The sequence below is a fragment of the Scyliorhinus torazame genome, chromosome 5 (assembly GCF_047496885.1).
Source record: "Scyliorhinus torazame isolate Kashiwa2021f chromosome 5, sScyTor2.1, whole genome shotgun sequence".
Lineage (NCBI taxonomy): Eukaryota > Metazoa > Chordata > Chondrichthyes > Carcharhiniformes > Scyliorhinidae > Scyliorhinus > Scyliorhinus torazame.
Window position 1 is genome coordinate 148,729,063 of NC_092711.1, and position 17,387 is coordinate 148,746,449.

The 17,387-nt window shown below is 47.8% G+C and overlaps 1 protein-coding gene across 3 annotated transcripts; it reads left to right on the plus strand.

Annotated features, from left to right (window-relative positions):
• Positions 1–3,680: 3,680 nt before the first annotated feature.
• Positions 3,681–14,781, plus strand: LOC140422013 (uncharacterized). Of its 3 annotated transcripts, none has more exons than XM_072506974.1 (3): positions 3,681–3,724; positions 8,949–9,108; positions 11,424–14,781. In XM_072506974.1, exon 3 carries the CDS (start codon positions 11,774–11,776, stop codon positions 12,872–12,874), a length of 1,101 nt encoding a protein of 366 aa, XP_072363075.1. In that variant the 5' UTR covers positions 3,681–3,724; positions 8,949–9,108; positions 11,424–11,773; the 3' UTR covers positions 12,875–14,781. The 3 variants fall into 3 exon arrangements, with proteins under 3 accessions (XP_072363075.1, XP_072363073.1, XP_072363074.1); XM_072506972.1 differs by lacking the exon at positions 3,681–3,724 and adding an exon at positions 3,737–4,030; XM_072506973.1 differs by lacking the exons at positions 3,681–3,724; positions 8,949–9,108 and adding an exon at positions 3,737–4,030.
• Positions 14,782–17,387: the final 2,606 nt, after the last annotated feature.

A 17,387-nucleotide genomic window follows, 5' to 3' on the forward strand; every position in this document is an offset into this window, starting at 1 on the left:
CAATGTGGGTCCATTCCAGACAGAGACAGGAGAGTTTATAATGGGGAATAAGGAAATGGCAGAGAAACTAAACAATGTGTGTCTGTCTTCATGGAGGAAGATACAGAATTTGTCCCCAGAACACGAGAGAACCAACGGACTAGTGAGCACGAGGAACTGAAAGAGATTAGTATTTGTGAAAAAGTAGTACTGGAGAAATTTATGTGGTTGAAAGTTAATAAATCTCCAAAAGCTGCTGCTCTACATCCCAGAGTGCTGAAAGAGGTGGCTGTAGAGATAGTGGATACATTGGTGGTCATCTTTCAAAATTCTATAGATTCTGGAATGGTTCCTGCAGATTGGAAGGTGGTAAATGTAACCCCAATATTTAAGGAGGGAGAGAGAAAACGGGGAACCACACACCCATTAGCCTGACATCAGTAGGAGGGAAAATGCTACAATCTATTATAAAGGATGTAATAACATACAAATTAGGAGCAGGAGTAGGCCATTCGGCCCCTCGAGCCTGCTCCACCATTCAATAGGTTCCCGGCTGATCTGATTGTAACCTCAACTCCACATTCCCCCCGATAACCTTTCATCCCCTTGCTATCAAGAATCTATTCAACTCCGTCTTCAAAATATTCACAGACTCTGCTTCCACTGCCCTTTGAGGAAGAAAGTTCCAAAGATTCACGACCCTCTGAGAGAAAAATTTCTCCTCTGCCTTAAATGTGCAAGTTCTTACTTTTAAAGTGACTCCAATTTCTAGATTCTCCCACAATCTTTAATCTTTTTACGATCAGTTCCCTTTAGATTATTTGACGTATCTTTGACCTCTTTGTGCTTCTCATCTGGAGTCAACTTCTCCAAGATGTCTGCATTTTTTTGTTGGCTGTTCACAATAGGTGTGCTCTCGACTTATTTGTTCAGTGTTGCACTCTCATTGTCAGCCTCTGTACAGTCCAGCTTAGAACTGTCAGTCTCACCGTTATCCTGCACACATTGCATGCCACCCGTGATCACTTTGTCACTAGTTGCAAATAAAGTTTTTTGTTTTTTTAATTAAGATAAACATTTTATTTTTAATGTGATTCTTTGGCCCCAATATTTCCAAGATGGCGTCCAATGGACATCCATCAGAGAACAGATTGAATCAACAGGTTCATTGTTGAAGGAGCCACTCTGGCTACGCATCCAGCAGAAACCTGTTGTACACAATGTTCTGAGTGACATCAATAAGTCCCTTTTTGTCAACCCAACTACAATTATTGTTTCCTCATATCTGTAGAGATTAACCATATCAATTATTATATCAACCATATCTTATTGCAACATTCAGACCACGAGAAGTTTATTAACTGTCCCACGTCCGTAGAGAATCTTTCACAATCAGTGGGACTTTCAGACTCATTGTTGGAAGGAAGCAGCTCAAATGCCAATTAGGTCATCTTCAGGTTCTGGGTCATTCAATGGCGAGCTGCCCAAAGTAGGAAATAAACAAAGCTTTTGGGATTCCAAAGACATTGGTGAAAAATCTTTCAAAAATTGTGTTTCCAGTAAAACAGTTTATCTGCATCAATTTCCTCATTCATATAATCCATTTTGCAATAAAGTTCTGGCTTATTTTGGTCTTTAACACAGTTACTATGGAAAAGAGATGCTCCCATATGCTCAGTTAAATCCCTTCCTTCACCTTCACCATACACTGTGGTGGCCAAATGTTTGCACAATTGCTCCAATCTACTGCACAAATGCTGCATGTCCAAATGGTACTCATCCAGTTGATCAACCAGTTGCAAATAAAGTTGATAGACCTTCATAGTCTTCCTCTTCTGGCTCATCATCTGTTTCATCACTGTCCTCATCGGATGACTGCGGCATCATATCTCGTAGCCAGTTACAATAATCCTTTGTCTTCACGCTGTCTGGAACGTACAGTCGCTCAACGAGGTTCAGGGCTTCGCACACTTTCACTCCCAATATGGACTCTCACTTTGTGTCCACAATGGCGAATTGCACAATGTGACTTTGATTATGCACCCATGCTTCTAGGTCACATACCCCTCGCATTTCAATCGCATTCTGCGCATAGCCAATCAGTTGTTCCAGTCAAACAAAAACTGTTGGTTGAACTCTCAGGTGGTTCAAATCGGAGAGGCTGAGGAGATTGGCACTCGTTCCCGTGACGAGTTTGCAGTTGATTAATGTGGCATTCAGCATCACTGGAATTGTCCATTTGTCTTCAATGATATGTGGCCTGTATGAGCAGGTTCTTTGAAGGGATGGAGAATAGGTGTGGGCGGTGTGTGGGAGGGCCCGCAAATCATGTCCACATGTTTTGGGCATGTCAGAAGCTTAGGGATTCTAGCAAGGATTTGCCGAAGTCATATCCACGACATTGAAGGTATGGGTGGTTTCGAGTCCAGAGGTGGCGGTTTTTGGTGTGTCGGAAGACCCGGGAGCCCAGCGGTTGAGAGAGGCTAATGTTTTGGCCTCTGCCTCCCCGGTAGCCCAGAGATGGATCTTATTGGTGTGGTATGGGTTAGTGACATGGCCAGGTTCCTCAGGCTTGAGAAAATCAAGTTCGTCCTGAGAGGATCAATGTTAGGGTTCGCCCGGAGGTGGCAGCCGTTTATTGGCCTCTTCAGGGAAAATTAAGTGTCAGCAGATACAAAATGGGGGGTGGGGGGGGGGGGGGGGGGGTGGAGGGAGGGAGGTAGGGGCAAAACAGACTAATAACACAGCAGAATTAAAATGAATAAGTTGAATTGAATTTCCTCATGGAAAGCCCAGGAGGTTCTGGGATGACATTGCTGTGGGGCTGGAAAGAAGGGAAAATCCCTGCACCGGTTGCAAATTTCTTCAAACATCCACATAACCACCTCCTCACAAGCCCAGGGGGGAGGGATGGTTCCTGGTAACTGGGAGCTTATGTACCAGAGGATTCAAGTTTGTAGAATAGAATCCCTCCAATGCAGAAGGAAGACATTCGGCCCATCGAGTCTGCACCGGCCCTTGAAAAGAGCACCCTACTTAAGGCCGCACCTCCACCCTAACCGGGGACCCTACATAACCTTTTGGACACTAAGGGGCAATTTAGCATGGCCAAACCACTGAAACTGCACATCTTTGGACTGTGGGAGGAAACCCAGGCAGACACGGGGAGAACATGCAGACTCCACACAGTCATCCGAGGCTGGAATTGAACCCAGGACCCTGCAGATGTGTGGCAGCAGTGCTAACCGCTGTGCAACCCGTAGTTGAAGTCGGCAACCACAAAGTTAGTTGAAGCTAACTCTGCAATATCCACAAAAGCCTTCGTAGACTTCCGGAGACGGAGCTGTGCTGAGCAGTCGCACATCAGGTGCATCTCCTCCTACAAACCCCAAAATAGGCTCTCTTACTCAAAATAGCCCGCTAAAACCGGAACAAAATACCCCTCACCCTAACTAACCATAGTACTATTGGAATGAATTTTTGGACTTGGCGGTGCACGCCGGGATACTATTGTACGAACACCGAATTCTGCTGAACACAAACTTTGGGGAAAATAAGTGTCCCCTGACCAGGTGCATCCTGTGTATGTAACTGACCCATTGCTCCACAACCACAGGAACGGGTGACCAAACTCAAAATAGCAACCAAAAGAGGAAGAGGCCCTCTTTGTGCGTCACTAACAGACACCATGACTAACATATAATCACGAATGTGAAGAGCTGATTGGAACAATGTAACCTAATGTGTCAGGAATTGATTGGAGAAATGTGATCTAAATGTGTTAATAGGCTCCATGTAAATGAGTACATAAACTAATTCCGCTTTTTGAAACTGTATGTTAAACCAGTGTAAGCCCTGGCTCGAACGAGAAGATGTTTCCACAGACTGCAGGGTCTGGGACTCTTCTCCCAGAGCTCTGTAACAAGCTGGAATGCCGCCCGAGCCAGTGAACTGGGCAAGTCGTCAAAGTTCTGACAGCCAGAAATTAGAGTCATTTGGCGAGGCGGCCGGACGGCGAAGTGATATTCAGCGGATCAGGCAGTCAGACCGAGTGAGTAAGAGACACAATTTAAAATGTGAGCATCTTGCTATTAAAGGCGTTTGTGGATATTGCAGAGTTAGCTTCAACTAACTCTTTGTGGTTGCCGACTTCAACTACGGGTTGCACAGCGGTTAGCACTGCTGCCACACATCAGACTGAGCCTGAATGAAGGGTGCGATTGAGCCCCGCGTGACGGCCAGAGTTAGTTGGGAATCTGAGACGCACAGAGTGCCATGTGTTACCCGTCCGGTGTAATCACCATAACAACATAGTTACAAGTCAGGACCCCCACCTCTCGAGGTGGACGAGTGGGAAGACCTCCGAGAACGAGTCGCCTGAGCGGGACCGGATTCGTGGTGATATTAGTTAACAAGTCATGGAAGCGAGTGGTCGAGGACCACCGAACTGGGGCCCCCCGGGGTCCCTGAAATGTAGGCAAAGAGTTAGTGAAGAAAATGTGTAAAGAAGGATGGGATCCCACAGTGTCCCTCACAGCGCAGAGAAAGTGGTGGGATGGACAAAAACGGGACACGACCGAAAAGGCCGGGATCATCTTGGTCCATCAACTGGTAAAACTGATAAAGCCGCCACCCAATGGCTCCGCCCCACCAAAACGGGACGGGGAAGAAGTAACAGGAGTCAAGTGTGCACCCATTCAGCGGGATGCTACTGCCACAAACCAGAGATACAAGGGGCGGGATTCTCTGCCCGCCCCCCGCCGGGTTGGAGAATCTGGCCCCTGGAGGTGCACCCACGGTGGCCTGGCCCGCGATCGGGGCTGACCGATCTGCGGTCGGGCCTGTGCCATGACGTCGGCCGCTGTGGACCTCCGCGATGGCCGACGGGAGATGAACGCCCCCTGCACATGCGCTGGGATGACGCCAGCACACGCTGGCGCTCCCGCGCATGCGCCAACACGCGCCGGCTGGCGGAGGCCCTGCGGCACCGGTTGACGTGGCACCAAGCCCCTTGCCAGCGCGGCGCAAACCACTCCGGCGCGGGCCTAGCCCCTGATCAGCACCTTTGGGCGGGAGGAGTGATTCACGCCACTCCTCAGCGCTGGAGTTGCCCGCCCCGCCGATTCCCGCAGAATCCCGCCCAAAGCCTCACTCCGCTGAGAAGCTGGCTGTTTTGAAGGGTTTCGGAACCCTTGCCACTTACAAAAGTATATATATATATATAATTGGATTGGGGGGTTCAAGGACCCGAGTCTATAAGAGCAAAACAGTTATATTAGACATAGCCGACCGACTGAGACCAGTCCAGATTTTTGTATGCCCTAATAATGAGGGATGCGTCCTGGGAATGGACCGACTAAAACAACTGAATATACTGATAGACGCAGCGAACCCCAAGGTTCACTGGCCACGAAATGACGATCCAAGGTCCGATTCAACCAACATTGCCACCACATGGCCAAAGTGAGGAGTGCAAGCATCCTAAAAGGAGATTGGGACGAGGAGCCGGGGCCTTTCGGCACTGTGTGCAGATTGATGGATGGGGTATGGGCCAAAATGAAACAGGAGATGGGGGAGATCCCTATGGAACCCATCGTCCTCCAAGGACCTGAACAAAAACCACAAAAGCAATTTCCCATGAAGCCCGAGACATAACAGGCAGTACAAGAAGTTGTTCGGGATTTAGAAGAGAAGGGAATAATTAGGCTGACCGAGAGTACTACGAACCAGTATGGCCAGTAATTAAACCTGATAAAACATTCCGTCTGACCATCGATTACACAGAATTGAACAAGGTGACTCCTAAATTACACCCCATAGTCTCGAGCCCAGCTACCATTTTGACCGATTTGAACCTAGAACACAAGATACTCACAGTTTCAGATATAGCTAATGGATTCAGGTCCGTACCATTGGATCCAGAGTCCCAGAATAAATTTGCCTTCACGTGGGGGATAAACAATGCACATGGACGAGGCTGCCGCAGGGATTCCACAACAGCCCAGCCATATTCCACCGTGTTATGAACTCCCTGCTGGAAAGGGTGGATTTAAGCCTGTATCGCAGCACAATTCTGCAGTGTGTGGATGATCTGTTGACCGCCTCAGAGGACGAACCAGGATACGCTGCAGCGTTGACGGAGGTCCTACAGGCATTAGAAACAGGAGGATTTAAAGTAAACCCCAAAAAGGCTCAGATAGGACGCAAGACCGTCATTTATCTGGGGCAACAGATATCCCAGGGAACTCGAACCATGCCCCAGGAAGCCGAGCGGCAATCAAGAAGATATCTCTGTCCACGGAGTTCGTAAGGTTTTAGGGCTGTTTAATTATAGTCAGAATTTTATACCTGACTTTGCCGCCATAGCGGAGCCTATCCAAAGACTGGTAAAAGGGGGAAATCCTGGCACCCAGTCCATAGGCTGGGGACTGGAACAGGAAGAAGCACACGGGAAGTTAAAACAAGCATTGACTTCAGCCCCCGGCCTCGGTCTGCCAGACCCGAGAAAGCCGATCCACATACATTGCAGGAACGAAGGTGAGTTCCATGCCGCAGTAGTGACCGAAATCCACGGGGACAGGCGAAGACCAGTGGCATATTACTCAACAAGACAGCCGCCCGCACTGGCGGGCTTGGCTCGCTGCGTGGCAGCTCTGGACTGCGCAGCATGGGTGGTCAGGGTCAGCGAACCTACAGTAATGAACGGAGATATCATCGTACACACCAGGCATACCATTGTAGAAATGTTGAACAACAGTAAACTCAGGTCAGTCTCAAACCTACGACAGGCCCAATGGGAATCTTAATTCCTAATGATAGATCAGTGTCATCATAAAGGACACGGGGGAAAAACCTGCAGAAGGAATCACATACACAGGAGAGTCCCATGTATACTCTGAGACAGGTGAGGAATCATTGAATCATAGAATTTACAGTGCAGAAGGAGGCCATTCGCCCGTCGAGTCTGCACCGGCTCTTGGAAAGAGCACCCGACCCAAGGCCAACACCGCCGCCCTATCCCCATAACCCAGTAACCCCACCCAACACTAAGGGCAATTTTGGACACTAAGGGCAATTTAGCATGGCCAATCCACCTAACCTGCACATCTTTGGACTGTGGGAGGAAACCGGAGCACCCGGAGGAAACCCACGCACACACGGGGAGGATGTGCAGACTCCGCACAGACAGTGACCCAAGCCGGAATCGAACCTGGGGTAAGTGGAGCGATAGTGGAAGACCCTCGAGAAACCCCAGAACTCACCTGGATGTAGATGGATCTAGAAAATATGTCAACGGTCCCCACGAACCGGATGGGCAGTAGGAGATGACAAATTAGTAACAGTCCTCTCGGGAAGGCTGGAAGAAGCACTGTCAGCACAGGTGGCTGAATTGGTGGCTTTCACTCAGGCCCTGATCATGGCCAAGGGGAAGATGGTGAACATATCCACAGATAATAGGTATGCCTTCGGGGTCGTGCACAACTATATAACGGCATAGGACAGGAGGGGCTTTGTCACTTCTGGAGGAGATAGGATAAAACAACAACAGCATGTAGAAGCCTTATTGGAAGTCACAAGGTTATCGAGACAGGTAGCAGTGATAAACGTTAAGGCCCACTAGAAGGTAGAGACACCCAAAAAAAAGGTAACAAAGCAGCAGACAAGGCGGCCCAAATTGCCCTGGAACACAACATTGCCGTCATGAATGCCCAGGTAGAAGACATCAGTGATGAACAATTACACAAAGACATATCAAGGGAAGAAAAAGATCTGGAGGAAGGATGGAAGGGTAATTGCCCCTGCCTGCATAAGGCAGACCCTCCTTGAATTACACCATGGAATGGACCACTCAGGAAGAGAGGCCATGATACACTTAATCGGAAAGGGGCTGGTTTAGCACAGTGGGCTAAACTGGCTTGTAATGCAGAACAATGCCAGCAGCGCGGGTTCAATTCCCGTACCAGTCATCCGAACAGGCGCCGGAATGTGGCGACTAGGGGCTTTTCACAGTAACTTCATTGAAGCATACTTGTGACAATAAGTGATTATTATATTATTATTAAGGAATGGTGGTGGCCAGGAATGGGGAGAGATCTAGTTAATCACTGTCAGAGATGCATCCCATGTGCGCAGTACAACCCGGGGCGCTCCATAAAGATCCGGGTGGCACATCAGCCGAGACCAAAGGGACCCTGGGAGAATCTCCAAATTGACTTTACTGGATCACAGCCCCTGAGCCAGAAGAACGATACTGCCAGTAATAATTGACTAATTTACCAGATGGGTGGAGGCATTCCCAACCCGAGACTGCACGGCCACAACCGTGGCACGAATATTAGTCAAGGACGTGATTCCTCGCTGGGGGGTACCCTTGCAACTAGATTCGGACCAAGGAACACACTTTACTGGAACAGTAATGAAGAAAATATGTGAGTGGATGGGGATCAAACACAAATTCCACATCCCTTACCATCTCCAAAGCTCAGGAATGGTAGAGCGGATGAATAGGACTCTAAAAACTGCCCTGACAAAGGCTCAAGAGTAGAAACAGCAGCAAGGGGTAGATGTGCTGCCTACTGTCCTAATGCAGTTAAGAGCGAGCCCAAATCGAACAACTGGATTATCACCCTATGAGGTGATGACGGGACGAGCTATGCAACTGCACCAGGGATAATAACAGGGGGAGAAGAAATATGTCCGATGAGGGAGAGGAAACGTAAATACATATTAGAGCTCAGTAATCCGTTAAAGGATTTACCAACCCCGGTATAAATTCACCCAAGTTCCACCAATATCTGTGAGTAAAACATTTTCTTTTCTTCCCCCTTTCCATTTCTTATTCTGACCTTCAATTGGTGGCTTGTTTAAATCCTCAGGCCCAGATGAGATGTTTCCCAGGCTGCTGTGGGAGGCAAAAGAGTAGATTGCAGAGGCTCTGACAATAATTTTCAAATCTTCTTTGGTCACAGGAGCAGTGCCAGAGGACTGGGGGACAGATAATGTGGTGCCATTATTCACAAAGGGAAGTAGGGAAAAAACATGAAATTACAGACCAGTGAGTCTAACTTCAGTGGTGGGGAAACTATTGAAAACAATTCTGAGGGCCAGAATTCATCTCCACTTGGGAAGGTAAGGATTAATCAAGGATGGTCAGCAAGGTTTTGTCAGGGGGAGATCGTGTCTTTCAAATTTGATTTGTAGTTTTCGAGGCGGTGAATAGGTGCTGACGGTTGTGCAGTTGATGTGGTCTACATGGACTTCAGTGAGGCTTCAGTCTGTCATGGGAGACTTGCCAGGAAGGTAGGAGCCCAAAGGATCCAGGGCATTTTGGCAAATTGGATCCCAAATTGGCTTTGTGGCAGGAGGCAGAGGGTGATGGTTGAAGGTTGTCTTTGTGACTGGAACCCCATGTCCAGTGTGTTCCGATAGGATTGCTGCTGGGCCCTTTGCTGTTTGTCGTGTACATTAATAATGTAGATGTGAATGTAGGAGGCAAGAATGTATTCAGATGACAAAACATTGTGGAGTGGTAAATAGGAGGAAAGCCTTATATTACAGGACGCTATAGATGATCTCGTTAGATGGTCAGAACAGTGGCAAATGATTTTAATCCTGCAAAGTGTAAGGTAATGCATGTTGGGAGGACTAACTAGGCAAGGGAATATACTATGAATGGTAGGATCCTAGGAAGCATAGAAGACCAGAGGGACCTTGGTGTGCATGTCCATAGATCCCTGAAGTCAGAAAGACACGGAGATAAGGTGGATAATAAGAGGTATGGGATACTTGCTTTTTATCAGCTGAGGTATAGAATATAGGAGCAGGGTGGTTATGATGGAGCCGTATAAAATGCTCATTAGGCTACAGCTGGAGTACTGTGTGCAGTTCTGGTCGCTACACTAGAGGAAGGATGTGATTAGACTAGAAAGGGTGCCGAGAAGATTCACCAGGATGTTGCCTGGACGTTTCAGCTATGAAGAAAGGCTGGTTAGGAGTTGTTCCCCTTAGAGCTGAGGGGTAAGTGATTGAGATCTACAAATTTATGAAAGACATCGCAAGAGTAGATTGGAAGAAACCTTTCCCCTTAGTAGACATGTCGATAAACAGCGGGCATAAATTTAAGATGAGTGGCAGGAGGTTTAGAGGGTATTTGAGGAAAAACATTTTCACCAGAGGATGGTGGAATATGGAACTCACTGCCTGAATTGTGGTCAAGGCGGGAAACCTCACAACATTGAAGAAGCATTTAGATGAGTATTTGACAGGTCAAAGCACACAAGGCTACGGACCAAGTGCTGGAAAATGGGATGAGAATAGATAGGTGCCTGATAACCAGTACAGACAGGATGGGCTGAAGGGCCTCTTGCTCTGCTGTGAAACTCTGATTCAATGAGGACAGCGATATATCTGTGTTGTTACATTGCACAGATTTGATACATTATTGGTGGCCTTGGAATAAAGTACATTGATTATTCCAGTCTTGTAGCATAGTACTGGAGCTAGTTTAGCTCAGTGGGCTAGACAGCTAGTTTGTGGTGCAGAACAAGGCCAGCAGTGCGGGTTCAATTCCCGTACAAGCTTACCCGAACAGGCGCCGGAATGTGGCAACCAGGGGCTTTTATTGTCACAAGTAACTTCATACTTGTGACAATAAAATATTATTATAGTACTGTAGCTACGTTATATATTTCCGATTAGATTTATTACAGAAGATCAGGAGTCCAATGGACATTTCGAGTTGATGCCGACTCTGTTGAGCAATTCTGTCAGTCTCGAGTGGGTCCCATTCTGTAACCTGCAGCGACCATCCAATTTCATTTGGAATATTGATCATCTCTGCTTGTCTACCCTTATAGGCAGCAAGTATCAAGATCATGATCAGTCACAAATGCATGTTTCTCAACCAACTGGAACAAACCTATACATTAAACACATTTTTAAGCCAGTAATGTACACATATATCTGGCAGCCTGCATGAAGATTTTCAGATCTCTGCATCCAGGACAGGAAGCAGTGAGCGTGGATCTGTTACTCAGCCTGAATCAGCACCTTCACGAGCATTGGGAGGGTGAATATTAATAATAATCTTTTATTGTCACATGTATGAAGTTACTGTGAAAAGCCCGTAGGCGCCATATTCTGGCACCCGTTCAGGTAGGGAGAATTCAGAATTCTCAGCCGGAATGGGAATTGAACCTGCGCTGCTGGCCTTGTTCTGCATTACAAACCAGCTGTCTAGCCCACTGAGCTAAACCAGTTCTGCATACAGCAGAATTGATACAGCAGAGTGAGAATGGAGGGAGAGTGTGCAGGATGGAGATTTACAGCTCTTTGGGAATGAGAGAGGAAAGAATGTTCCGTAGAGAACTAGAATTGTTAGAATTGTCTGTTCTGAATTTCTATCCTGTACTGACTGTGATGATTTTTGTAACCCCCTTTTACAGGATATTAGAAAGTGAGGATTTACAGGAAAAAAAATCTCAAAACGAACATCATGTCAAGTCTGACAATCAGTCGATTCATCGGGACCTGAATCTCATCAGCCTTTGAATCTAGAAGGAGAAATGTTTGTTGTGTCGACTTCAATAGATTTTCAACATCAGTGTGACTGGAAAAACACCAAGACACACACATACGAGTGAGAGTGTTCCAGAGCACTGACTGTGGAAAGAGCTATAACCAGTTTCACACCCTGAAAAAACATCACACCATTCACAGTGAGGAGAGACCGTAAACGTGTTCTGTGTGTGATCAAGGCTCTAACTGAATATCCGAACTGGAGAAATACAATGAGATGATAAACATGGAGAAAGTGTGGAAATGTGGAGACTGTGGGAAGGGATTTAAATATCCATCTCAGTTGGAAACTCATCAACACAGTCACACAGGGAAGAGACCATTCAGCTGCTCTCAGTGTGGGAAGGGATTCACTCAAATATCCAACCTGCAGACACACCAGCGACTTCACACTGGGGAGAAGCCGTTCACCTGCTCTGTGTGTGGAAAGGGATTCACTCAGTCATCCAGCCTGCAGAGACACAATGTCACTCACTCCAATGAGAGACCTTTTAAATGCTCTGACTGTGGGAATAGGTTCAAAAGGTCTCAGGAACTAATGTTCCACCAGCGCATTCACACTGAGGAGAGACCGTTCAGCTGCTCTCACTGCACAGAGAGCTTTAAAACATCATCCACATTGCGGAGACACCAGAGAGTTCACTCTGGGGAGAGGTCGTTCATCTGCTCTCAGTGTGGGAAGAGATTTACTCAATTATCCAACCTGCAGACACACCAGCGAGTTCACACTGGGGAGAGGCCATTCGTCTGCTCTGTGTGTGGGAAGGGATTCACTCAGTCATCCAGCCTGCTGAGCCACAATGTCACTCACTCCATTGAGAGACCCTTTAAATGCTCTGACTGTGGGAATAGGTTCAAAAGCTCTCAGGAACTAATGTCCCACCAGCGCATTCATACTGAGGAGAGACCGTTCAGCTGCTCTCACTGCACAAAGAGCTTTAAAACATCATCCACATTGCGGACACACCAGCGAGTTCACACTGGGGAGAAACCGTTCACCTGCTCAGTGTGTGGGAAGGGATTCACTCATTCATCCAATCTGCTGAGCCACAATGTCACTCACTCCAATGAGAGACCCTTTAAATGCTCTGACTGTGGGAATGGGTTTAAAAGCTCTCAGGTACTGATGGAACACCAGCGCACTCACACTGAGGAGAGACCGTTCAGCTGCTCTCACTGCACAAAGAGGTTTCAAACATCATCCACATTGCGGAGACACCAGCGAGTTCACACTGGCGAGAAGCCGTTCACCTGCACCGTGTGTGGGCAGAGATTCTCTCGGTCATCCCACCTGCTGAGACACCAGCGAGTCCACTAGTAAACGGCTCAGAACAGATTCCGTTACCTGGGGATCCAGATAGCCAGAAACTGGACACAGATCCACAAGTGGAACCTGACCAGCCTGGTGGAGGAAGTTAGAAAAGACCTTCAACGGTGGGGCTCACTCCCACTCTCCCTGGCGGGGAGAGTGCAGACGATTAAGATGAACGTACTGCCAAGGTTCCTCTTCCTGTTGAGATCCATTCCAATCTTCATCCTCAAGGCCTTTTTCCAAAACGTAGATAGTCTAATCATGGCATTTGTCGGCGGTAAGAACCCGAGAATTCCCAAACCGACACTGCAAAGAAGAAAAATCAAAGGGAGCCTGGCTTTACCAAATCTACAATACTACCACCGGGCAGGAACTGCAGAAAGAGTGAGGGGATGGGTACAAGAACCCAACACAGATTGGGTACAAATGGAGGAGGCATCCTGTAAAGGAACGACCCTCTGGGCCCTGGCCACAGCAGCACTCCTGTCCCCCTCAGCAAGATGCACAACAAGCCCAGTGGTAGCAGCCATGCTGAGAACGTGGACCCAGTCGACACAGCACTTTGGGATAACTAAAATGGCCCCCATGGCCCCATCTACGGCAATCACAGATTCCCCCCTCCCCCCAGCTATGCTAGATACCACCTTCAAAAGATGGAGGCGGGACAGTAACACACTGACGGTCTGGGACTTCTACGTAGGACGCAGACTGGCGACACTGGACGAACTGACGAGGAAGTGGAAACTCTCAAAAGGACAGGAATTGAGACACCTCCAAATAAAACACTTCCTCCGCAAAAGGACAGTCGGGTACCCCGGGATCCCAGAAAGCACACTACTAGAGGATCTGATTGGCACAAACAGCGAGAAGGGGGGGCTATGTGGGAAAATAAATTGACAGCCACTGGACAGAGCTCGAACACCACTGGACGAGACCAGACAAAAATGGGAGGACGAACTGGGGACAGAGGTAGGGTGGGGACTCTGGAAAGAAGTACTGAGTAGGGCAAACTCCACCTCCTCCTGTGCAAGGCTAAGCCTAATGCAGCTCAAAGTGGTGCACAGAGCGTACCTGACCAGAACCCGAATGAGCAGGTTCTTCCCGGAGGTGGAGGACAAATGTGAGCGGTGCCAGAGGGGCCCGGCCAACCACACCCACATGTTTTGGGCTTGCCCCAAGCTTGCTGGGTTCTGGACAGCCTTCTCCGAGGCAATGTCCAAGGTTGTGGGGGTGAGGGTGAAGCCATGCCCAATAGTGGCAATTTTTGGGGTATCGGAGCAGCCAGAGTTACACATGGGGAAGGGGGCCAACGCCCTTGCTTTCGCTTCCCTAATCGCACACCGGAGAACCCTGCTCGGCTGGCGATCGGCAGCACCACCCACAGCTGCAGACTGGCTCGCTGACCTCTTGGAATTTCTCCACCTGGAGAAGATTAAGTACGACATCCGAGGGTCAGAGGAAGGCTTCCTGGATACTTGGGGGTAGTTCATAGAATTTACAGTGCAGAAGGAGGCCATTCGGCCCATTGAGACTGCACCGGCTATTTGAAAGAGCACCCTACCCAAGGTCCACACCTCCACCTAATCCCCATAACCCAGTAACCCCATCCAACACTAAGGGCAATTTTGGACACTAACGGCAATTTACCATGGCCAATCCACCTAACCTGCACATCTTTGGACTGTGGGACACACGGGGAGAACGTGCAGACTCCGCACAGACAGTGACCCAAGACGGGAATCGAACCTGGGATCCTGGAGCTGTGAAGCAATTGTGCTAACCACTGTGCTACCGTGCTGCCCCACGGTGTGTTCCAAAACCTGTTCGAGGCCCGAAACAAGGAGTAAGTTAAGAATTTTAAAAAACAAGATAGCTGAGGAACCAAAGAACTGCGCAACCCGGGGGGAGGGAGACGGGGGGAGACGGGGGGCGGGGGGGGGGGGAGACGGGGGAGATGGGGGGGGGGGAGATTTTGAAGTGTCACAGGGCTCGGCAAATAACAAGGTGGCAAGGGTGGGCTCTCCTTTCCCCTGCCGACTATGTTACCGATGGCGACGATATCAGCCGCAATGTGGCAGCCGAGTTAGAGAAACATCACCAAAGCTTGGCGGTGGAATTAAAGAAATCGGTCGAGGAGGCCCCGGCTCATAGCTCTGCAAAATGGGAAAATCTGAGTAAAATCCTGGAAACACGTGGTGCCACCGAGAAAAGCTGGGAACAGCCTCTCCGACCACACTGATCAGATCGTAACAGCTTCTCCGACCATACTGATCGGATCGTAACAGCTTCTCCGACCACACTGATCGGATCATAATAGTCTCTCCGACCACACTGATCGGATCGTAACAGCTTCTCCGACCATACCGATCAGATCGTAACAGCCTCTCCGACCATACCGATCGGATCGTAACAGCCTCTCCGACCATACTGATCGGATCGTAACAGCCTCTCCGACCATACCGATCGGATCGTAACAGCCTCTCCAACCATACCGATCGGATCGTAACAGCCTCTCCGACCATACCGATCGGATCGTAACAGCCTCTCCGACCATACTGATCGGATTGTAACAGCCTCTCTGACCATACTGATCAGATCGTAACAGCCTCTCCGACCACACTGATCGGATCATACTGATAGAAACCAGCCTGACATCAGTAATCGAGGTTAACAAAAATGACTAAGATGAGCAATTTAGCAAACTGGTCACTTAGGCAATATGTCCGTATTGTGGGTCTGCCGGAGAGGATAGAGGGCAACACCCCCACTGATTACTTCACTAATATGACATTTAAAATGGTGGGTGGTGGGTTCACGTCACACCCTTTCCCTCCCCCCACATCTACAGTTCATCCTCTGATGTTAGTTTCTCTGCTGTTTGACCTTTCACCTCTTTTGTTCTCTCTGGGGACTGCCATTAACACTCTTTCCCCTTGGTATCTGTGACCATCAGCACCCGGTTTCCCTGGGTTTCTGTGGCTATGACTCATCTTTCATTCTCACTCCACAGTATAAATATTTCCCACTTTCTCTGTTAGTCTGTTAGCTTTAACAATGAGTCATCGGACTCGAAGCGTTAGCTCTTTTCTCTCCCTACAGATGCTGCCAGACCTGCTGAGATTTTCCAGCACTTTCTCTTTCGTTTCAGTGCCCCTGTGTCCAATGTGGGGAGTCACAGGGGCAGGGTACAGGGGAGCTGAAGAGAAACATTTGGGTCTGAAACATTGTGAACATGTTTTTATTCTGGTTATTCTTTTACTCTGGTTGTCTTTGATCCTCAAGTCATTTTCTGATTTTTTTTTAATCCCATGTTCTGTTTCAATAATAAACTTGTTTCATTAAAAATATATATATATTTTTTGTCTTTTTCTGATTAAATTCATTCACTTTGGGGAAAGTGGGTGAGAGGGGTTGGCAGGCTCTTTAACAGAGAGTGAGCCCCTTGAAGGTAATTAGCAAAGGAGACAGAGGGATGGAGGAGACCTTTTCTTTTGACACACAATGTTTAAAAATGAGATTCAGGGATGAGCTAATTTATCTAGGCTCTTTGAGGAGGGAACAAGGAATGTTAATAAAGGGAAACCTGGAGATGTGGTTTATCTAGATTTCCAGAAGGTATTTTCCAAGGGGCCACATCAAAGGTTATTACACATAATAGGAGCTCATGGTGTAGGGGGTTAACATATCAGCAGGGATAGAGGATTGGTTAGCTCACAGGAAGCAGAGAGTAGGTTTAAATGGGTAATTTCTGGGTTGGTAAGATGTGACAAGTGGAGTGTCAGAAGGATCAGTGCTGGGCCCTCAACTATTTACAACTGTATTAATGAGTTGGGTGATGGGATTGAATGGATGGCGACTAAATTTTCTGATGACACAAAGATAGTTCAGAAAGTAATTTGTGAAGTGGACATAAGGAGACTGCAAAGGACATTAAGTGAATGGACAAAACTCGACAGATGGAGGATAATGTGGGAAAATGTGAATTGTCCACTTTGTCAGGAAGGATTAAATAAAACAATATTATTTAAATGGTGAGATATTGCAGAATGATGAGGTACAGAGGGATCTGGGCGTCCGTGTACAGGAATCACAATAAGTTAGTTTGCAGGTACAGCAAGTGGCTCGATCGAGTCCTTGAACAGTTTAATCAGGCTTTATCGAGTGAGTTGAAATCACTTGGGAAGCACAATGGAATGTTGTGTATGGCAAAGAGACTGGAATATAAAAGTCGGGATGTTTTGTTGCAGTTGTACAGGACCTTGGTGAGACCATATTTAGAGCACTGTGTACAGTTTGGGTCTCCTTATTTCAGAAATGAGATAATTGCATCAGAAGCAGTTTAGAGGAGGTTGACTCCCCGGATTCCTGGAATGAGGGGGTTATCCTCTGAGGAAAGGTTTGACAGGTTGGGACTGTATCCATTGCAGTTTAGAAGAATGAGAGAGGATCTCATGTGTTTCAATAAGATCATGAGTGGAATTGACAGAGAGATTGCTGAGAGAATGTTTCCCCCTTGTGG

What these genes read in the sequence shown, in the direction of transcription:
- LOC140422013 (XM_072506974.1), top strand. Translation starts at nt 11,774, where the DNA reads ATGATAAACATGGAGAAAGTGTGGAAATGTGGAGACTGTGGGAAGGGA.